General features: G+C 46.2%; 2 protein-coding genes across 22 annotated transcripts in view; one reads left to right on the top strand and one right to left on the bottom strand.

The window, feature by feature from the left end:
* Positions 1–20,017, top strand: part of LOC106648581 (CUGBP Elav-like family member 1) — a 211,396-nt gene that overhangs the window by 149,239 nt on the left and 42,140 nt on the right. For all 21 annotated transcript variants that reach the window (XM_023459495.1, XM_023459496.1, XM_023459494.1 and 18 more), the window contains one exon: positions 19,243–19,325. In XM_023459495.1, the coding sequence (XP_023315263.1) occupies positions 19,243–19,325 (83 nt within the window). The remainder of the gene's footprint in view (positions 1–19,242; positions 19,326–20,017) is intronic.
* On the bottom strand, positions 15,336–16,631 carry LOC111693804 (zinc finger protein 660-like). Its single transcript, XM_023459513.1, has 4 exons — positions 16,568–16,631; positions 16,390–16,492; positions 15,978–16,308; positions 15,336–15,893 (listed from the first exon to the last, which is right to left on the bottom strand). Exons 1-4 carry the CDS (start codon positions 16,600–16,602, stop codon positions 15,337–15,339), a joined length of 1,026 nt encoding a protein of 341 aa, XP_023315281.1. The 5' UTR covers positions 16,603–16,631; the 3' UTR covers position 15,336.

The following is a 20,017-nucleotide window of genomic DNA, read 5'->3' as shown; positions in this document are numbered from 1 at the left end:
TATGCGATGCACACGCCGCTATATATACCTTAGCATATACAGCAGCAGCAGCAGCACTGAGAAAGCAAACAAGCAAAGTCTGCCAGGGAGTATCGTTGGAAAACATCCGGAATCCAAAGCAGCAGCAGGGAAGGAGGCCAACAGTGGTTGTAGTAGTAGTAGTAGAAGCAGCACAACTTGTTAAGGTAGATACGGGGCAAACTTTCGAAATAAAGTAGATGGAGCTTACGCGCGCTAGCTTGCAAGCACGCGGTTATGTGCAGTTAGAGATTATTGTTCTCGTTTGGCTGCTGCTCCCACTGCTGCTGCAACTGAGTAATCGATGCAGCTCTCCTCTCTCCCTCTCTCCCGTTACTTCATGATTCGTTGATTATTATGAGTATAGAGAAGCTCTTACGCTGCTACTGCTGCTGTGCCTATATGCTTTTGTTTTGCTCGTGATCGGGCGCGCACGCGTCGACGCGCATTATGCACACATTATAACACAGCTGCAGCGCAGCCAAAGTTTCTAAACCGAAGATTAAATATTTATCTTTTCTATATCCTACGCGCTGGAAGCTTAAGTGCGTATTATGTTTATATACGCGCAAACGAAAAAAAAAAATAGAAACATAAAATTGATCGATCGATGCGTCGAGCTTACAGCGGCAGCAGTAGTCCGCGCGGTCTGGCGGCTACGCGCAAAGTCATACGTATAACGACGACGCAAAATTTATGCCTGCCGTCCAGCCACTCACGCACGGCTTGCCCACACGGCTCACTATATACACCGGTCGGCCCTCGCGTCGTGTTGTTGTTGCGTTGCGTTGCGTACGGGGGGCGCGAGCGAGATTAAATGAAGCGATAATGAAGCGCATTATCGGTTCGCGCGAACGCGGATGTGTCCTGCCTGCCAACCCACCCAAAATTCTCCCATGCATACACATATAGCATTTATATATAGGCAGCGCGTGGTCATTCGGGGATTATCATAAAGTTCCAAAAAGGGTGAAACGATAGAGAGAGAGAGAACTGCCGCTGCAGAGGCGCAGATATTATATTAAGTTCGCCTCGATCGAATCGCTTAACGCGCGACACGACGCTTAATATTCCGATACTTTGAGTATAACTACGTTATTTGCCTTTTTTTTTTCATTATCATTTTTTGCCGTCTAAAATTAAACGCTCCCGAAATAATAAATATCATATTTAGCGTAGCAAAAATAACGTTAATTAGCATTCGAACAAAAAACGAAATTAAAGTTTCCTAGATAAAACTCGCGAGCCGTATAATGCGCTTCGATTTATTTTCGTGTTTCGCTGCTGCATACACGGATATCCAGTTGGCGCGCGTTTATTATTTATCTCTGGCAGCAGCATAAATACGTCGTTGGACTTGGACGCGATGGACTTTTTTGTCATGTATACACTACTGCCACACACGCACACGCATTATAACATTACCCGAGAGACGTTTATCTATTCCGAGACTGCTAGCGCTCCGCTAGAGCTCCGCTGCAGGGCAGGTACAGTAGAGAGAGGCTCGCACGTCCAATTATCCGTAATTTCGACCTGTACTAACCATCGATACGACACACAATTTCAATACTGCACATGCGTTCGACTCCGCGCATATGTACACATAAACACGGAGGCATATTATGTATATCTAGGAAAATTATCTCTCGTAAATAAATGACGATCGAACAGTCGTGACAATGCGGCAGTAAACAAGTGGCCGCCGTCTCCAGCACGCAATACTATTACATCGCGAGCGGGGAAATTATCGAGGCATCGAAAATAAAAATGGATTATGGATAAAACAAAGGTGAAAGCTCGCGCACGAGGAAACATACGCTCACGCACGATCTGGTAGCTATAAGCTATATATAAGCTAGCACAGAGAGAGAGAGAGTTTTGGCTAGAAATTCTCTCTCTCCATCTCTCTCTCTCTCTCTCTCTCTCTCTTACTCGATGCCAAAGTTGTAGTAGTAGTAGAGCTATTCGGGGATTTCGCGACGCGCAACTGTATAACACGTACACGTACACGTAGTAGTGCTTGCAAAGCCTAAGAAACTCGAGGAACTACGCGAGCGACGAGCTCGTTGTAAATTCAAGGCTCTTTATGATTATCGACGTTTAGCGAGGTACACACACATACACACTTGCGGGAGGGCCTCGAGGCCTCGACGACGACGACGAGAGAGACAATCGACGTATATAGCGCGCAGAAATCTCGCTATACTACACAACGACGATGACGTCAACTGCTCGAGCTCTCAGCCGCGCGATAGTAAAAGCAAATTTCAATTTAGCCCGTCGCACACGTATATATACGCTAAACGTGTATACTCCAGGTTCAGGAATATAGTTATTCCTGCGGTAAGAGAGAGAGAGAGAGAGAGAAAGGAATAGGCTACTCCTGTGTCAGCGTTTCTAGATAGACCAGCGGGGGAAGGATGAGGTATAGCAGCAGCGGGCCAGGATAGATAGAAGCCGGACATGTCTAACCGCGCGCTGCCTATATCCTATGCTATACACCATACGAGCTCAGCAGTCAGCCCTACAACACACGTATACCACGATGTAGCGCCAGTGCATGTATATTTATACGATGTAGGTATTTTGAACCGCCGTCGACGTATACCCAGAGAACTGCCGCTGCTACACGGAAGCCACCACCGCCGCCGCACACGGAGAGGCCAAAAAGCATTTTCGATTGTTTTATAGTCAGCTCTCTCTCTCTGGACGTCCTGGAGATATTTGATTGAGATCCCTCTTTTGTCCTCCTGCCCCTGTGTGTCATATACGAATCTCGATGGCGCGTGCACTACTGCTGTGACGTGGACGATTTTTTTCGTCGTGCGGTGGTGACCTCGATATCCGCGCGCGTGGCGATGGTGGTGGTCGTGCGGGCAGAGCAGCAGCAGCGACACACAGGGCTCTAGCTGCTGCTGCTGCTGCTCTTCCGTCGACGCGCGCGGGGGTGTATAACGTAAAAAAAAAGAAGAGAGAGAGAGAAAAAAACTATACCATATCGATTAGACGATGGCCTGGCACACATATATATATAAAAGAGAGCCGAGGTATATGGGAATATAGAACGCGCGTTGTATTCAGAGCACTGATGGGAAAAAGCGAGCGAGAGAGAGAAATTGAAGTGCGCGCTCGATAGTTCATCGTGATTTTTCGCGCGAAAATTGATGGATCACCGGAGGCACGAGGCAATGGATAGAGAGAGAGGGAGGCAGGGAGGGAGGGACGGGTAGCTTTTGTAATGAAAATTCGACGGATGTGCAGCGCGCGGGCGCAGGTGATGGATTATTATGTGACAAAAGTGATTTTTGTCCGATATTTTTTTTCTACCACTGCTGCTGCGCGCAGTTTGCTGCAACCCTTATATGTATGTAGCACCCGCAGTGTTAAAAAAAGAAAGAAAGCAATAAAATTGATAACCCCAAGAAATTCAATGATTGCTCGCGCCTACAGCGCATACATACGTAATAATATACGAAAACATACATTGCCTACACCTACCCTCTTATCGAGCTTATGTGGCACTGCTGCGCGCGGAAGTGTGCGTGTAAGCTCACGCATATCCATTTCCAGCTGTCATCGTTATTACACGCGATATTTCTTATCGCTCTCTCTATATATACATACCCGCGTGGAGAGAATATATTTGCGACGTTATATTAACGGTGGGGTTGCCGCCGCCGCTACCATGTAATTGTGCCATTTGACACGTTCAGCGAGGCTAGAGAGAGAGAGATGGAGCGTGCGAGATAAAAGTCGTCGAGCGTCGCGAGCCCAGGACATACGCAACGCGTCGCGCCACCGTGCAGTGCTATTACTATACTACCCCTGAAGTTGGTGGGGGTTGGTGATGGTGGTGGTATATAGCATAGGCTCGAATGTCCATGCGCCGCGCGGGAAAGGGAATCAGCTCGTGTAAAATGCGAGCCTATGTATAACTAGTGCTCCCTCGTGTCCGCTAGCCTAGCGCAGGATAATTCGAAAAAGACAGAGAGAGACTATTGCGTACAAGGTACAGAGCCGAGCGGAGAATATCAACACAGTCTCGAGGACACTCCTTAAACTGCCTTAGCGAAAATGTATTATGTGTATGTACTACGGTCGGGGAAATAAAAGACACCGAGTACACGAATGTCAATTAAAAAGCTCCTACGCGCCACCGCTGTGCGAGCTATGCGAGGCTGTATAAGAGAATGTAGTGGTAGTTGGGATTTTAAGCTGTACCGCGCTGCGTGCCTCGGCCTCTCGATGGTGCTCAAAAGAAAAACTTTCTTATTCACCCTTCGCTTGATCTCCCTCTCTCTCTCATACATGCCGTGTACTGAACCGAGCTGCAAATAGAAATAAGAGAAAAGGTCGACTCTCTCTCGTCGAGCAGCCGCACACGAAAGAGTCAAGTAGCTTGTCGAGCAGCAAGTTTATTTATTCGTGTCGGGGTTGAAAAAAAAGAAAGAAAGAAAAAGTAGTCGAGTCTCGTGTGCACGAAGCTTGCGAGCTTGCGCAGCTCGGGGAATCTTCACCGATATGAAAATTGAAGATCGACTCGCGTGTGCTCTTTCATTAACCCGGGCGCGCGCGCCCTAGTGTTTTTTTTTGCTTTTGCTTTTTTTTCATTCGCAACAACTACTCGAAAGCTCCGTCGAATCACGTGTATCCACGTGCAGCAGCAGCAGCAGTTTTTGCCCAGCTCTCTCTCACGAGAGGGAGAGAGAAAGAGATCGAGCGCTTCGTACCCTCGGCATATTCAAAGGCTAATCCTCGCTAAAGCGATTTTACATGGGGCGCACAAAAAAAATCAGCAGCAGTACACCGGGGGTAATTCGAGCTTCCTGTAACTCGATACAAAGCAGCGGCAGCCGATGTATAAATGACGCAAAAAAAAGGAGAAGAGGAAGAAAAAGTAGTTGAAAGAAGAAGAGAGAGCCGAGCAGCTCTCTTATAAGACATAAGCTGCTGCATAAAACGCAAGATGTATTTTCCGATCGACGCGAGACAAATACCGTCGAGTGCCTCGCATCTATGTATCTCATATAAGAAAGGCTTCATCAGCCTATATATAGATGCAGCAGCAGCAGGAGACAAGGGGATAGGTACGATATAAGGGCACATGCATGAGAGAGAGAGAGAGAGAGAGAGAGAGAAGAGGATGGGCAGAGCCTCGAAAAGACGACGTACGTACCACCGTATAACGGTGTACAGGATGATAGTCAGACATGCGCTACTTGCGACGTAGGCGAACAGCGTGAAATGAGCTGCCAGCCAGACACTCGTAGTAGCAGCAAGCGACGTCGTACAGCGGGTATATACCACGCCTCGCTTGCGACTTACTAATGCCGCATCTATCTCTCCAGAAGCTCGCGTGTGCACCTACTATATACGTTATACACTGCAGTAGCAGTAGTAGCCCTATTGTTTCGCGTCAGTCAGACGGAGTTTCGTGCGATTGTGCTGCAGTGGCGGTGTACAACCGTGCTCAATTCGCAAGCTTCGTCGTGCATTAGTTTATAATACGTGTCGGGGAAAGCGATACACTCGTCTCGATGACGAATTGAATATAAACTCCTGTGGAGGGGGGGAAGAAAAAGAATTACCATTACAGCTGTACTAGAGAGAGAGCTTGCGCGCGGATTAATCGTCTAAAAGCCAGACAGACTCGACGCTAACGCGCGCGCGCGCGAAGAAGAGAGGAGTACCCTACGCACTTAGACTCGTTGTGCGCGCGCGACTAGTAGTAGTTGTAGTAGTTGCTTATGCGCTAGACGAGCTTTCCACATTGTTATTCGTGCCCTCTCTCTCTCTCTCGCGAGCGTTTGCGAGGGTTCTCAGAAACAATAAACGCACCTACCTAAAGTCACAATGTAAATTCAACACCATTACTTTAAACCCTCCTCTCTCAGGCTCTCTCACTTTCTCTCTTCAGCTACTACTACTACTACTAGTGCTGCTGATGCTGCTTTGTCCTCCGCAGCATTACACACGCACACGCACGCATAACTCTTCAACTCCTAGGCGTACAAAATTAGTTTTTCAAAGGCGGCGTAATGAGGGAGCTCGATTCCATACTAGGCTGCCTTTTTTCTCTCTCTAAACAAAAACAATTTTCTCGGCTCGAAACGAAGAGAGAGAGAGAGAGAGAGAGAGAAATTTAGTAGTCTAATTTACACTCATGGCGACGCGCAACAAACGTTTCTTATCGTTGCGGTGAGTATAGACGATTTAAGAGCAGTAGCTCTCCCTCTCACATACGCACACACGGCACTTATTAAATTTACCGCTTCGAAATTCCAGAAGCTCGCAAACTGACTCGAAGGGGGTAGGGCTCTGTTCTAAAGGCGCTGCTATAGGAGGAGGGCAAGGATTTAGCATGCGCAGATGTGCGAGAGGGCAAGAGGGTGAGACGCAGGCACCGAGGCAGGGGGCAGTATATAATGCACACACAACTCGCTGCTGCGGTGAACGCCTCGAATTCTCCTCTACCTAAATAGCGACTAACTGGCTTATATGAATCCTCGGGTGGCTTATACGCGCCCCGCACACGTCTTGTACACACACACGTATGTACCCATACGTAAGGCGCCATATTCCGCCGCAGTCGTATGTTTCGCGCAGACGACGATACATCCTGCATCCACGTATGTACGCCATATAGCCGTTTAATTTGATCTTAGACGAGCACACGTAGCTTAATAAGCCTTTGGCCTGATGAAGCGCTTGTCATACTTATATGTATCTATCGATTTCTCTCTCTCCGTAGAGAGACGCATCTAATTTATGCTCGCGCGACTTTACTGTCGCGCGCAGTAGTGTCCTTGATGGCGGCGCACAGGCGTCACACGTGTCTGCGTTCTTCTCTGCCTGCGCGGCTTTAATCAAAATTTATGGCTTGACTCCTAGCTAGCTGCGCGTCTTGATAATTTCAGATTTGTTCGATGTCAGCTTTCTCTCTCTCTTTCTCTTCTGCAGCCGCTGCGAAGAACGAGCCAGAGAGAGAAGGAAAGAGCTGAGAAGCAGTAAAACTATATAGAAAGTAAATATACGTCTTTCGATTTCTCGAGCTTTTATCGATACACAAGAGCTATAAAACGTACCTCATCTTCCTCATGCGCGCTCAGCAGAAGCAGCAGTAGTATAATCTAAGATTTTATCAATTTTCCGCAAGCAAGTATAATTAGTGCAGATTATTCCTGCTGATTGACGCTTATCTGACTCTGACAAAAATATAACAGAAAAAAAAGAAGTAGAAGAGAAAAGAATAGAGAACGAGGGGGAGCAGAAAAAGGAAAATAGCGATAGAGCAGCAGCGACAGAGCTTACGCAGGTCATTATAGATCTCGAAGCGCAATCCACTCCACTAATCCTTCCATTAGTTTTTTTACTCATCCTTTATACTCGTACTCTTCTTTTTTTTTTTATCTTTTTTATCATTCTCGCATAGACATCGTCGTTCGCGAGTAGTCGTCGTCGTCGTCGACATGGACAGGCAGGCAGGTTCGAGAGGAGAGGAGGTAGAGGGAGGCAAGACATTAACGACCAGCGGAAATAACTGAGAGACAGTCGAGAGCTCCCGAAGAATAGAAGAGAGAAACTCGAGAGAGAGATGCGAAATCTCTCGAATGAAGTCACGCGCGCGCGCGGGTATAGGAGGATAGGTATAGGCACTGGCAGGCAGGCGCATCGTCAAGAAAACGAGAGAGAGAGAGAGACAATACAGTTTCCCGACGACAGACACAGCAAATTGCCCGTTAATAATCCTTCGCCGCTATATCGCCAGCGGCACTGACAGCGCCAGAGAACGAGAGCAAAATAAGTATAAGAGGCTCGGAGGATGAAACGTTGATCCGATGCGCGCCGTCGTATAATTACGATGCAGCAGCAGCAGAAGTCGAGCTATAACTGGCCTATTTTAACGTCCTGTCAATCGTGTATAGATGTATATAATACACGTGCTTTCCCCCTCTCGTATGTTTGCTGCTTTTGTGGAAAACTTGGCATTAAAGCTCGCTTTCCTCTCTCTCTCTCTCTCTCTCTCTCTCTCGTACACGTCGTCGTCGTCGTTGCATCGCATTCAAGCAGTTTATCGCGCACACGGTAGTGTGTGCCTCTCCCCCCGAATAATTTCGAATTTCTAGCTTATAGCAGCAAGTATCATTGACGGGTCTAGGCGTGAGTTTCAGCCGAGAGAGAGAGAGAGGGAAACTTTCCCTCTGTAAGCTCTCTAGCTCTCGATTGAATTTTTCGATAAGTTTGCTGCCTTGCGCGCGCGCAAAAGGCTTTTTGATGTATTAATCCTTGGGTACGTATAGCTACATCTGCTATACGTGTGTGTACTAGCTACTCGGAAATTATGCATTTACGAACTCTACTGGCGTGCTCCGCGATGTGCGAGATCCATTCAAATATGTATATAGGCAACGTTACATCCTTATCCGCCGCTGCTGCTCTTCGAGAGAGTTACATATATTTCCACTTGGAACGTAATAAACTTTGATCATTTTACATTTAACGTTACTTCTTTTTCTTCTTTCTTTCTTTCTTTTTTTGTGTGCCGTGCCGTACGCGAACGAGGAAGAGAAAAATCGAAAATTTCGAAATAACTCGACGTGGATGATACTATTTTGTAAAAATCGATGCGAATTATCATATTTTATGAGAGTCGCTCTCGTCGTATAAATGTGTACACGTACATCGAGAGCGAGTATACGTTTCGTTTAAGCTTGATTTACATTCCAGTCGGTTTCAAAAAATATAACGAGAAACTCGAGCTCTCGTGTACTCGCAGCATATGTACATGAAACGAGATGACTTATTATTAAAAGAGGACAGCAGCTAAAAAAAAAGACGGCACACGACCGCAGCAGCAGCAGCAGTTAAAGGAGCAGCAGTACGTACAGTAGTGCTGTTGCTGCTGCTACGGGGACCTAAGGGCTAAGAACGACTTGACTCGAGAGGAGCGAAGAACTCCCAGCAGAGCAACTGCTGCTGCTCCTATCTCTCTGATGAAGTAGAGTCATACGGTTATGGTCAGAGATTCTCACGGGACGACGACGACGACGACGGCGGCGGCAGTGGTAGCTGCAGTAGTCGTAGAAGCAGCAGCCGTTCCTGATCCCAGACTTGTAAATTTGCTACACGCACACAGAGACAGACAGACAGACACCAGCTGCTGATTTCCTCCTAGGTGTGCGTAGCAGCTCCCGAGTCCACTTGGCTGGCGTGTAATTCTCGCCGCTGATTCACGCGCGTTTCATTACCGGGCCAGTGTAAATCCTAACGAATATATATCAGTGTTAAGCTCGTAATTCGAAATTGTTTTTCTTCCTTGTATCCGAGTCGAGCTTTTTTTGCTCGGGAATGTATATGATAACTTCTCCATTCGCGCGGCTCGACGTTTTGTATACATACATATATTTCGAATGAGCAAACTGCGCACCGCGAGAGAAGAGGTCGTCGTCCCCCCGTTTCGCGAGACTACCTTATACACTCCTTAAGCATTCATGTGCAGTTAGGATTCATAACCTTTTTGTCGGTCTCGCACTGCTCTTCCCTCGCGAGTACATGCAGCCGTGAATCAAAGAAAAATAAACGCCAAAACGGAGAAGTGGATGGGTTGCGTGGCGAATGTTTAAAAAGTGCATGTCCCTCTCTTACACAGCGCAGAAAGCGATCTTCTCTTATCTCGTCGGCTAGGGTCTTTCGCGTGTCGCCGCAGAATCAACACCGCCAAGAAAGAAATGATATTCTTCGCTTGTGTCACGTAGTGCAAATACATGCGATAGAGTCGACTCTCCTCCTTGGCAGTGCCCTGTCCCGTGCGGCGCGTTTTAATTACTAAACACGTCGCTCATAGAGGCGGAAAATTGAAATTCGATCGACTGCCCGTGCTGCACGTCGGCGGTGGCGGCCGTGTGTTTTCGCGCTTAATACACACATCACATATATCGGACACATTAAAATTTAATAAACGAGCGCTGGGCTTTTCGAAGACAAGTTAAATTACTCGGCTGCGCTGCAGTTTCGCAGCAGCAGCAGCAGCAGCAGTAACAGTGCTTTTTCGACCCATAGCCGCCGCTTGATTGGCATATCTGGGACGTTTCGAGAGCAGCAGCAGCAGACGCGCGTCGCTCTTGCGCAAACTCGTATTTTATTTTCGTAATACTTTTATGTCGTTGTGCATGGCCGTTATGTCGCGCGCGCGCGCGCTGCAAATTTGCAAAAATCAGCCGGGGCGATACGTGTTTACGCGCGCGTGCGAGAGAGAACTTCATTTCCGCTCTGATTATCCTCGTCGAATATTATGTGCGTTGTTCAGCTCGCTCGTAGAGCTTAATTGCTTTTGTTAGAAATGATTGGCTTTCGTTCGGCTAAAGTTCATATAAGGCCATTACGTATTCTCCAACCTCTCCCTAGCACAGCTGCGGTAATTGAATTTAATGTAGCAAATATAAACAATTATTGTGTAGCCTTGCAGATTTTGCCCCGACTGCGCTGCAATTAGTAATTCCGCCGCCGCCGTTTATCGATCGATCGAAGTCGTATCGCAGTGCCGAGTGCGTGATTTTTTTTTGGGACGAGCTCGAGTCTCGTTCGAGAGTGAAAAGTGAAGTGTAATAAGATACGGTGCGGTAGAAGATCGTGGCGCGATGGTGGCATTATTTCGTTTTCTTCCCAGGGATATATACCCTCTGTTAATCGATTAATGGTTTTCCGCTCTTTCTTCTTTCCTCCTCCATTGGATTCTCTCTCTCTTTCTCTCTTTCGCCGAGGCTCGAGTGAGATACGATACAGGACGAGGCGCGCGCAAACGGTAACTCTAATAATTGGTCCGCTTACCCCTCGAGATAGTGACTTGTTTTTTTTCTCTGTCTCTCTCCCTTTCGCAGTATTACTACAAAAAAACACTACTTATTTTGTACCCGAGTGAGAAGGAGCTCTCACCCTTTTGATTCATAGCTTCATTCGATATGGTTATTAAATCTCCAAGTTCATTGATCTTCCCAAGCAGACCCTCGATGTCTATATAACTACTAATAAAATACGAGAGGGTCCGAATTTTTTTTTCTTATCACGACATTATTTCCACGTTCTCGAGCTAACGATGTCTCACGAATAAAGCAAAAGAAAACGTCGTCGTCGACGTAAATGAAGCGAAATCCCTGCCAAGTGTATACCCTTGTATACTGCATACGTAACACAAGACGATAAACAAGGAATAGGCCAACAAATAGAGAGAGAGAGAGAGAGTCTGGCGTACATCTGGGCGTGTGTAAGGAGAGAAGGGGTGAGAAGGGGGTGTTGTGCAGCTGCTGCTACACCTGTAACTGACGGCTTCTGTCTCGTTTATTATGCGAATTACGGCCTACGTGGGGGAGGCGAGAGGAGGAGGCGAGGGGGGAAGTACAGAGATTAGCAAGGCCGCGGATTACTGCAGCTGCTGCTGTTGCAGGTTATATCGGGCAGCGGCAGTTTCCTCCGAGTAGGATTAGGAGACTCCGAGCTAAGGCTTGGAATTTACAGCTGGGCGAGGAATGTTGTTGGCTGCAGTTGCCGCGCTGAGCCTCGCTGTATACGCCAACATTTACGTCCATGTGTGCGTGTGTACTCGCTATATTATCAGACTGCAGGTGATGCCGAGTAATTCCCCACCCCGAAAAGGGATAGAGATCGATGAAGATTTCATAAACGACATTTCAATGATATCGGCGCGCGAGTGCTCCAGCTCGTACACAAAAGAGAGAGAGAGAGAGAGCTAGCTAGATTTCTCCTGTACCTCGGCCAATGCCATTACAGCCTTGTATACTGGTACTTGGCCCTCCCTCTCCTCCTATATTCTTAGCTATCGCAAGGCATTATCCTGGCGAACGCTGCGTATATATACAGCGGAGGGGTTTTTGGATCGAGCTTGAAGCCCGGCGGAGAAGCCATCTTTTACGTGCGTAGAATACAAATGACACAGCAGCAGCAGCAGCAGCAGCAGCAGCGCCGCGGGATAAAAGTGTATATGTCGCTGCTTCGCGAAAGATATCCCATCTCGGCTGCACAGACACACACACCCTTTGCCCGAGAAGACGTATTTTTTCGCGATACAGTACTTGCGCGCTGGGGAGCTAGCTGAATTATATGCGCCTACACTGCACAGTGGAGAGAAAGCCTCTAAGATCGATTCCGTCGCTGCGTGCGCGAGATCAATTATTTTCAACTTTATCGGATTTCGCGCGAGATTCACTTTGCCGCCTGTCCCCCGAGTCGTGTGTGCGTCGTTTACATTCCCTAGGCTTAATCGACACATTTTATAAACGACTCGTCTTTTTTCTCCTTATCTCTCGGCTACTTTCTTGGAATTTTTTTCCTTGTGCAATATTCCCGCTATAACGTGTTGGCTGCTGCTTGTGTTGCCGCGTTCTGATTTCCCGATATAATACGGAACACATAGCGCGCTCGCGCGGAGATGTATATGTATACATAGCGAGAAGGTGGAGGAGAAAAAACACACAGTGGAATTGGATCCGGGTAGCTGAATTTCGATTTTATTGCGAGAGTAAGGTGCAGCGCGGAACGCATAACACGCCCGCCGCAACTCTCTCTCTCTCTCTCTCTCTCTCTGCTTATATAGCTAACCCACACACATATAGCTAGGCAAAATTTGTACCAGAGCTTGGCACACACACACACACACGGACGCGGCAAGCGCGAGGCTACTGCTGCTGCAGTCCCGACTATAAAACCTACGTAAACTCTCGGCTGGATTGGATTTATCTTGTATTTTTTCTACCACCGAAGGGGGTTTTTCTTTTTTCATATTTCTCTCTCTGTGGCGCGGTGCTGCTCTCCGCACAGAGCTCCGTATACGTATATATATTATATATACGCTTTTTTCTCGGGCTATTCCCTGCTGGTCATTGATCTACTCTCCGCTGCCGCTGCTGCTGCTGCTGTTGGTGTAGCCGCTGTAGCTGGAGGAGGATCAATTTTTCAGATTCGATATCGTCATTTTTCCGGAACACATGGTGCCCCCCCCCTGCCGCAGCTACACATGGCTTCGCGCAATTCGATGCTTATTTTTGTTATATAGCCGCTGCGCGCCGCCCTTGCGTAGCCCAGATTTTTTTTCTGATCCCCACCTTGCCACAAAAATTTTCACTCTTCGGTAAGTCATCAATTTTCATCATACGTTTCAATCGAAAAATGGTGTATATATACGGGTATAGTACGGCGTCGGCCGAGGCAATAATTCTTGCATATATGACACGCGTAAAAAGCCAGCAGCAGCTCGCAAGCTCGCAAGCTCGACTTCGATTTTTTTCTCCGAAGTTTACTTTCTCCCAAGATAAGCCATGTTTTCGTAACTTTCTCTCTCTCGCTTACTCTTTTTCTTTCTGGCCGCGTGCACGCGTGTGCGCGCGCGAACACATGATGAATTATAGAGTAAAGAATGAAAAAACGAGAAACTTGCTTGTACACCGCACTAGTGCTGCTGCTGTAGCTGCTGCGAAGGGTGTATCATCAAAAGTTGAAAACTTATTGCTTTTACGTACATGTATACGCGCGGGAGGGAAGAAATGTCGAGCTCGTGCACTCTCCCTCGCCTCGTTGGAAATACGCACGCGGCGTAAGAGTTTCTCCGGCTCTCTGGGAGTGGAAAGCGAGAAAAAGAAATGTTCTACAAGACCTCGCGCGGATCAGGTACGGCAACTCCACGAGTCGCTGAAAATTCTTTTCTCGTACATAAATTACCACACGACCATTGGAAGGGCAACAATCCTCGATCGCTGAGCCAAACGCTCACGCGTGTGTGCTGCAGCAGTGGAAGGTGTATATTGAGCGATGCACGCTACAATGTGCGTCAGAGAGGATTTCCGGCATCGGCTTTGTTGCGCGGCGTGCATCCTCTCTCTCTCCTTCGAGATTAATCACGAACATTACGCCGAGCTCGGACGATCAAAGCTGCTGCCGCTGCTGCTCTTTGTGCTCGATGCTACTTGAGCAATGCCGTTTGCGATTGAGAAACCCTTTGGCACACATACGCAGCCCGGGATATAATCGCATACGTGTACGCACGATTGCAATTGCGCAGCTCCATCGATACTACATGTGTAGCCGCGATGAATCTTCACAATTCGATTCACCCCCCTTGAATACTATTACTATTAGGCGGTTAAGGTTGGGACTGTTGCGTGAAAGTAGCGTCTTGCCGAGAGTCCGCAGCTCGTCAAAACAATGCACGAACGGAGAGACGAGAGGACGATTACGAAGAGCTTGCGGACTTTCGGCGTATATACGACAACGATAAATTGCTATACTACTCGAGACTTGTACCACTGCTCGGAGAGCAGTCCGGCAAACTTGTGTTTTGTGTTCCTCGCCGCAGCAGCAGCAGCAGCAGCGGCAGCGGCACACTGTCAATGCCTACATAGAACAGTAGAGACAGACAAACTGCATAGACGTCGACGGCGAAGACCATGCCAAACGATGTATATATTGACAATGGTCATCGCAGACTGTGCGCTGCGCGGTCAAAATGTGGACAGGAGACCGGCAGCTAGCCCCTATACGGCAGGACGACGAGCTTTTGCTTTTGATGAAATTTATCGGAGAATTCGGAGAAGGAAGGAAGAATGCCAGAGAGAGGGACAGATCGGTGTACTTGATGGCCGGGGCTGCTACGCGCTCGTACGTATATAAACTCGAGACTAGATTTCCCCGTGGACTCTAATCACGCACATCGACATTAGCTCGTCGTATATACCACTATTACTGCTGCTGCAGGACTCGCCTGTCCCTCCTCTGTGCGGACCCGCGGGATGTGCGATCCTCTCTCTCTCTCTCTCTAATGCGTCGGACACGGAAATGTTGCTGCGATACACGAGTCTGCGCGACCGAGGCAGCACTTCATATCTGCAGATATGCCCACTCGGTCGTGTAATGTCGAACGCGCGTCCGGAGACGCTCGCTGGGCTGCGATGCTGATTTATTGCCTCCAATTTAGGGTGGGTAATTCACAAAAATGAGGAAGGGGTATGGATAAGGTACGAAGCCTAGAGCACGAAAGATACTGACATGATTATTCTGCAGAAGCAAAAAGTTCAAAACAATCACTTGATAATTCGTATGGTATGGAATTCGTATAGAAATTATACACAATATATGCTGTAGCTTTTTCGACAAAAAATTTATTGATTTTTTTTCAAACTTGAAACGTTCTTCGATAACGTGGAAGTTATCATAATCAATGAACATTGTTATACTAGTCATTTGAACAAATATAGTATCGATTTTACATAAGGGTTTCTTACGCAGTTGAATATGAATTTTATAAATTTATTATTAGTTCGTAATGCGGGAGGGATGCGCCACATCCATGTGGGCTATGAGATTTTTGTTTCGCCCAAAAGTTTTTCCGCATAAATCACAACCACGGGTGATACCATTGTGCGTCGATCTCAGATGCTTATTGAGAGCAGATCGATGTTTATATTTTTTATCGCAGAAACCACATGCGTGATGGATACCGTTATGCGTTGAATTGATGTGATCATTGAGGTAACGCTTAGTTGAGAACTTCTTTCCGCAAATATCACATCTATGTTTAATACCTCTGTGCACATCATCGATGTGGCTTTTGAGATTGCTTTTATTTGCAAATGATTTTCCGCATGTATCGCACTTTGGTTTAATACCATTATGCATCACATGCATGTGGATTTTGAGATAATTCTTTCGTGAAAATGTATTGGGGCATTCATCACATGCATATGTGACACCGTTGTGCACTGAATCGATGTGGCGTTTGAGATGATGCTTTCGTGAAAATGTATCGTGGCATACATCACATGCATATGTGACACCGTTGTGCACTGAATTGATGTGGATTCTTAGAGTACCTTTGAATGTGAAAGTTTTTGGGCATATATCGCATGTATATTTGATACCATTGTGTACAGAGTCAATGTGACATGTAAGATTACCTTTATTTGCGTATTTCTTTCCGCATATTTTACATGGATGGGTTTTATCATTGCGCACCTCACCGGTGTGGCTCATGAATCTATCGATAACGTTCAACTTTTTTCTATCTCTTCTCTTTTTATTTTTCTCGCCGGGTTCACAATCGAGATTTGGATTCATTTCTTTTTTCACGCTGTCCTCAGTTTCTGATTTAATTATGGTTTGAGTTTCATAATCGTCAATTTTCTTTACTTCAAACAAATTCATACTAGGCTTCATTTCTTTACACTCAAGTTCAATGTGCATTTCGTCGAGTTCATTTTCATGATTTTCGTTACATCCTTGAAGCGTCTGTAAGAATAAACATGTTTATAAAAGTTTTCTGTAAAAATGTTTAATATGTATAAATTGCACATGACTGCCAATTCTTACCGAATATTCTCTGAAGACTCGCAAATTTTTAACATCAGGCTTCTCATCGATCGCGTCGCAATCACTGTCGATAAAAGCTGCATCACAAGGTTCTTCTTTGACTCTAAAATAAAATTCAATGATTTTTATTAAAATGTTAAAATATTTTTATAATTAATTTAAATTTTAAAAAACTTACTTGACAGTACAATCGTATAGACCAGTCGGATCCATCTTTCTCAACTAAAAGTCCATTGACCATTGACGTTTCTGTACAACATTTCAAAGCAATTAATTCGTATGAAATTTAATAATATTTACCAATCGCGATATCAATTCTAGAGCGAACTAATGTAAACAGAACAACACTATTAATCTTCTGAATGAGGAATAATTATTTTTCTACAAATAATATTTCATTCAACATGATATAAAACTTAAAAATTATTCTACCGTCAGTTTTTACCCGCGGATTCGATGGCAGCGGTACTGCATTTTCCGGCTGCAACATTCGTGCATAATTTGGCTTTCGCGATACATAGAGCTACTGCTACTGCTCGTCGTACTAATTCGCGCTCACTGTAACGCGAGAAAGAGAGAGAAAGAGAGAGAGAGAGATAGGCCCCTGCAATTAGCCTGCATGTGATCACGCCGCGCACACGCGCGAATTGGGAATTCGCTCGGAGGCCCGCTGTGTGGCCTGTGCGCAGTCGATTTTTCCAGACTATATATACAGCATATCGCAATTTGTAACTCGTTTTGTAATTGAATTAATGTTCGTTTATTCGGGTAATTGGTTAGCTGGGCAGCGTCACCGCGACTAATACCGACCGATACACGGCGCATAATTTTAGCCGCCCACCCCCACCTATTCTTTGCCTCGTTTTCATGCCGAATGTATATAATTCGTACATATTTATGACCTACGTCCGCAGGAAAAAATAAAATTCACGAAAAGTCGAAATATCGTTTCAGAAATATTACAAGCCTCTCTCGGCTGTATTGTCTGCGGCCAGTCGCGCATCCTCCTCGCTGATCTAATCGTGAAACTGCTATCTATATCTGCCTGTCGATTCCTGCGTATAAACACGCCATATCCGTCGTACTTTAGCCTCTCTGTCTATGTCTCTCTCTCTGTCCGATGGCGGATAGGATCGTCGCAGCGCCGATCTGTCAATGACTTTGTTTGCGACGCGGACTCGCGTCCATTCGTCAATTTGATAGACGCGCGAGCTGGTCGATAAGCAGAGAGGACGTCGATCCTGTGAGGGGTCGGCTGGTCACTTTGAAACTCCGACTGACAAGAAAATTATTCGTACATATAATTCTCTCTCTCTCTCTCTCGTCGAGAGTACATATAAATGCCCTACCTTTTTTTCTCCTCTCCTATACCCATACTACATAAGCGCGGGGGGCATCATGCATGCACAAATTCTCTCTCGTTTGCGCTCGGAGCCCTTAGCGCGCATTTGTCTTGCCGCGCGCGGGAGGGTCAATTCGTTGAAAAATAGCAGCCCCGCTGCCGAGTGGAGTAGAGCTCTGGAGCCGCCGCCGCCTCTGAACCAGGGCGTTGGCAGCAGCACCGCCGCCGTCGCGTTATAACGAATGGCGGGCCATTTGTTGGGACACGAGGCATTACACGGCTGCCGTCGCGAGCGCTACATATATTATATCTCTGACTCTCTCTCTCTCTCTCTATGCTCACCTACATACCTATATAGTTAACGTATGAATCGGCCACGGCTAGCTAATGCCCTCGTTGCAGCAGCAGAGAAGGGTATAATTTAAAGCCATTGACGCTAGATATCTCTCAAGGCAGAGCCACATTACACACACGTATATAGTAGCACAGCTCATAATTTGTCCTTTCGATCATCGCACAGCTGGCCGCACCTATATATACAATTTACCTCCTATACAAGTGTGTATGGATATATAATGCCAAATAGAGGCCTTACACCGCTGATCTATTTAGCCGTGAAGCCTCCAAGGCGCATTGCCAGGAAATTTAGCGAACAATTACGTATACAGCTTATGTGCTACGAGTGATGGCCGGCCGTAAGTATATAATATAACAGCGATCATTGAAAGTTCCCCGAGATCGAAAATCGATCGACTTTTTTTCCGCTGCTTACATACACTCGCGAGTAATCGGAGTACATTCACGCTCTCGTTTAACGCGAGTAAAACAAGAGCCGCGCTAATTCTTATTGAGATGTTGATGATCCAACTTTACGGGCGCGTATCTGATTTAGGCTTTTGCGATTGGAGTTTATTCCGCGCGAGCTTTTCCCTGGTTTCCTTGCATCCCTCCCAAGTTCTCTTCGAGCTTTAGCTATACAGCCGAAGCCGAAAAGTTCATAGACGCGTAGACAGCTATATAGTATATATATTATGTAGCGAAGCCCACCCCTGCGTGGCCGTTTCGTTCCTTGAATTCTGCAACTATCTGCTATACATGCATAAAGTCGCGATGTATGTATCGAACTTACAAACATTATATACTACTACTACTACTACTATGTGAGCATCGACGAGACGCGTCGACTTTTCGCATAGGCAAATAAATGCAATTGCTGATGGCTCTGGCTGCCACCGCCGCTTCTTACTTTTTTTCCGCGCGACGCGGCAACGAGCGAGCAATATTGGTCGCGCTCGGAAAAACTCCCGAGGCGCCCTGGCCGCGGCAAGAAAACTTTTATCAACTCGTCCATTACTATTGGCAGCGCGTTGACTTTTACAATTTTTATATGCATACGTACATGTGTTTCCCCCTCGTTCGATCTCCGTCGCAGCAGTAGCGTCCAAACTCAAAAAAATATATATCACATGTTTCGCAAGCGCAGTATACTGACGAAAGCTCGTGTTTTGCAGGTTGCTGCTTCGTTACGTTCTACACGAGGCAGGCCGCCCTGGCTGCCCAGAATGCTCTGCATAACATCAAGACCTTCCACGGGGTAAGTTTTTCTTCTTTCTTTCTATTTTTTTTTCTTTTTTTTTTGCCCTTCCTCGTTACACACAAAGGATAATGAGCAATAAAAATTTACGATATTTCCTTCTTTCCTCGCATAGCGCGAGAGCTCCGTCGAGTCGCGCGCAAGCTCGATATTTTTCTGGCTTACCGTTATATACCTTGATGGCGCACGCCCCGAGGCCGTTACGGACACTCTCGCGCTATGCGAGCGAGCGAACGAGTAATTTTAATGCGATTTGATTTATTAATATTAAAATTAATTAAGGGCCGAGCGATGAATTATATCGAGCGGTAGATTTAACAAAGGGCACTTAATGGAGAGAAAAAATTTGATATAGAAACTTCGACGAAAACAAAAGTACTTTGAAATATTTTTATCATCGAGATTTGATCAAAAAAATGTTGGTAGCCTATTAAATTGTACATTAAAAATTACGTTGATTTCTTCATGAGCCGCGTCGATGTAGATTTTTAGATAAATGACCTTCCGAATTTATCACGTGCATATTTGATGAACGAATGTTTGGTTATGTATACGAACTGCATCAATATGCTTACGGGAATTATTCTTATTCGATAATTTCTTTCCGCATATTTCACATGCGTAACGCACACCGTTATACGCCACTTTGAGTCTACGTTCGTTGTTTAACTTTTTTTATTTTATTTGCTCGA

The sequence above is a fragment of the Trichogramma pretiosum genome, unplaced genomic scaffold (assembly GCF_000599845.2).
Source record: "Trichogramma pretiosum strain Unisexual culture from Peru unplaced genomic scaffold, Tpre_2.0 scaffold7, whole genome shotgun sequence".
Lineage (NCBI taxonomy): Eukaryota > Metazoa > Arthropoda > Insecta > Hymenoptera > Trichogrammatidae > Trichogramma > Trichogramma pretiosum.
The sequence above is the reverse complement of the archived record's forward strand: the minus strand, read 5'-3'. Positions and strand labels throughout refer to the sequence as shown.

Excerpts from the sequence above, each read along its gene's own strand:
- LOC111693804 (XM_023459513.1), bottom strand. The coding sequence starts at position 16,602 with ATGGATCCGACTGGTCTATACGATTGTACTGTCAA. Across the intron at positions 16,493-16,567 it reads CTATACGATTGTACTGTCAA|AGTCAAAGAAGAACCTTGTG; the intron begins GTAAGTTTTTTA and ends ATTTTATTTTAG. Across the intron at positions 15,894-15,977 it reads AAAGAAATACGCAAATAAAG|GTACTCTAAGAATCCACATC; the intron begins GTAATCTTACAT and ends TCACATTCAAAG.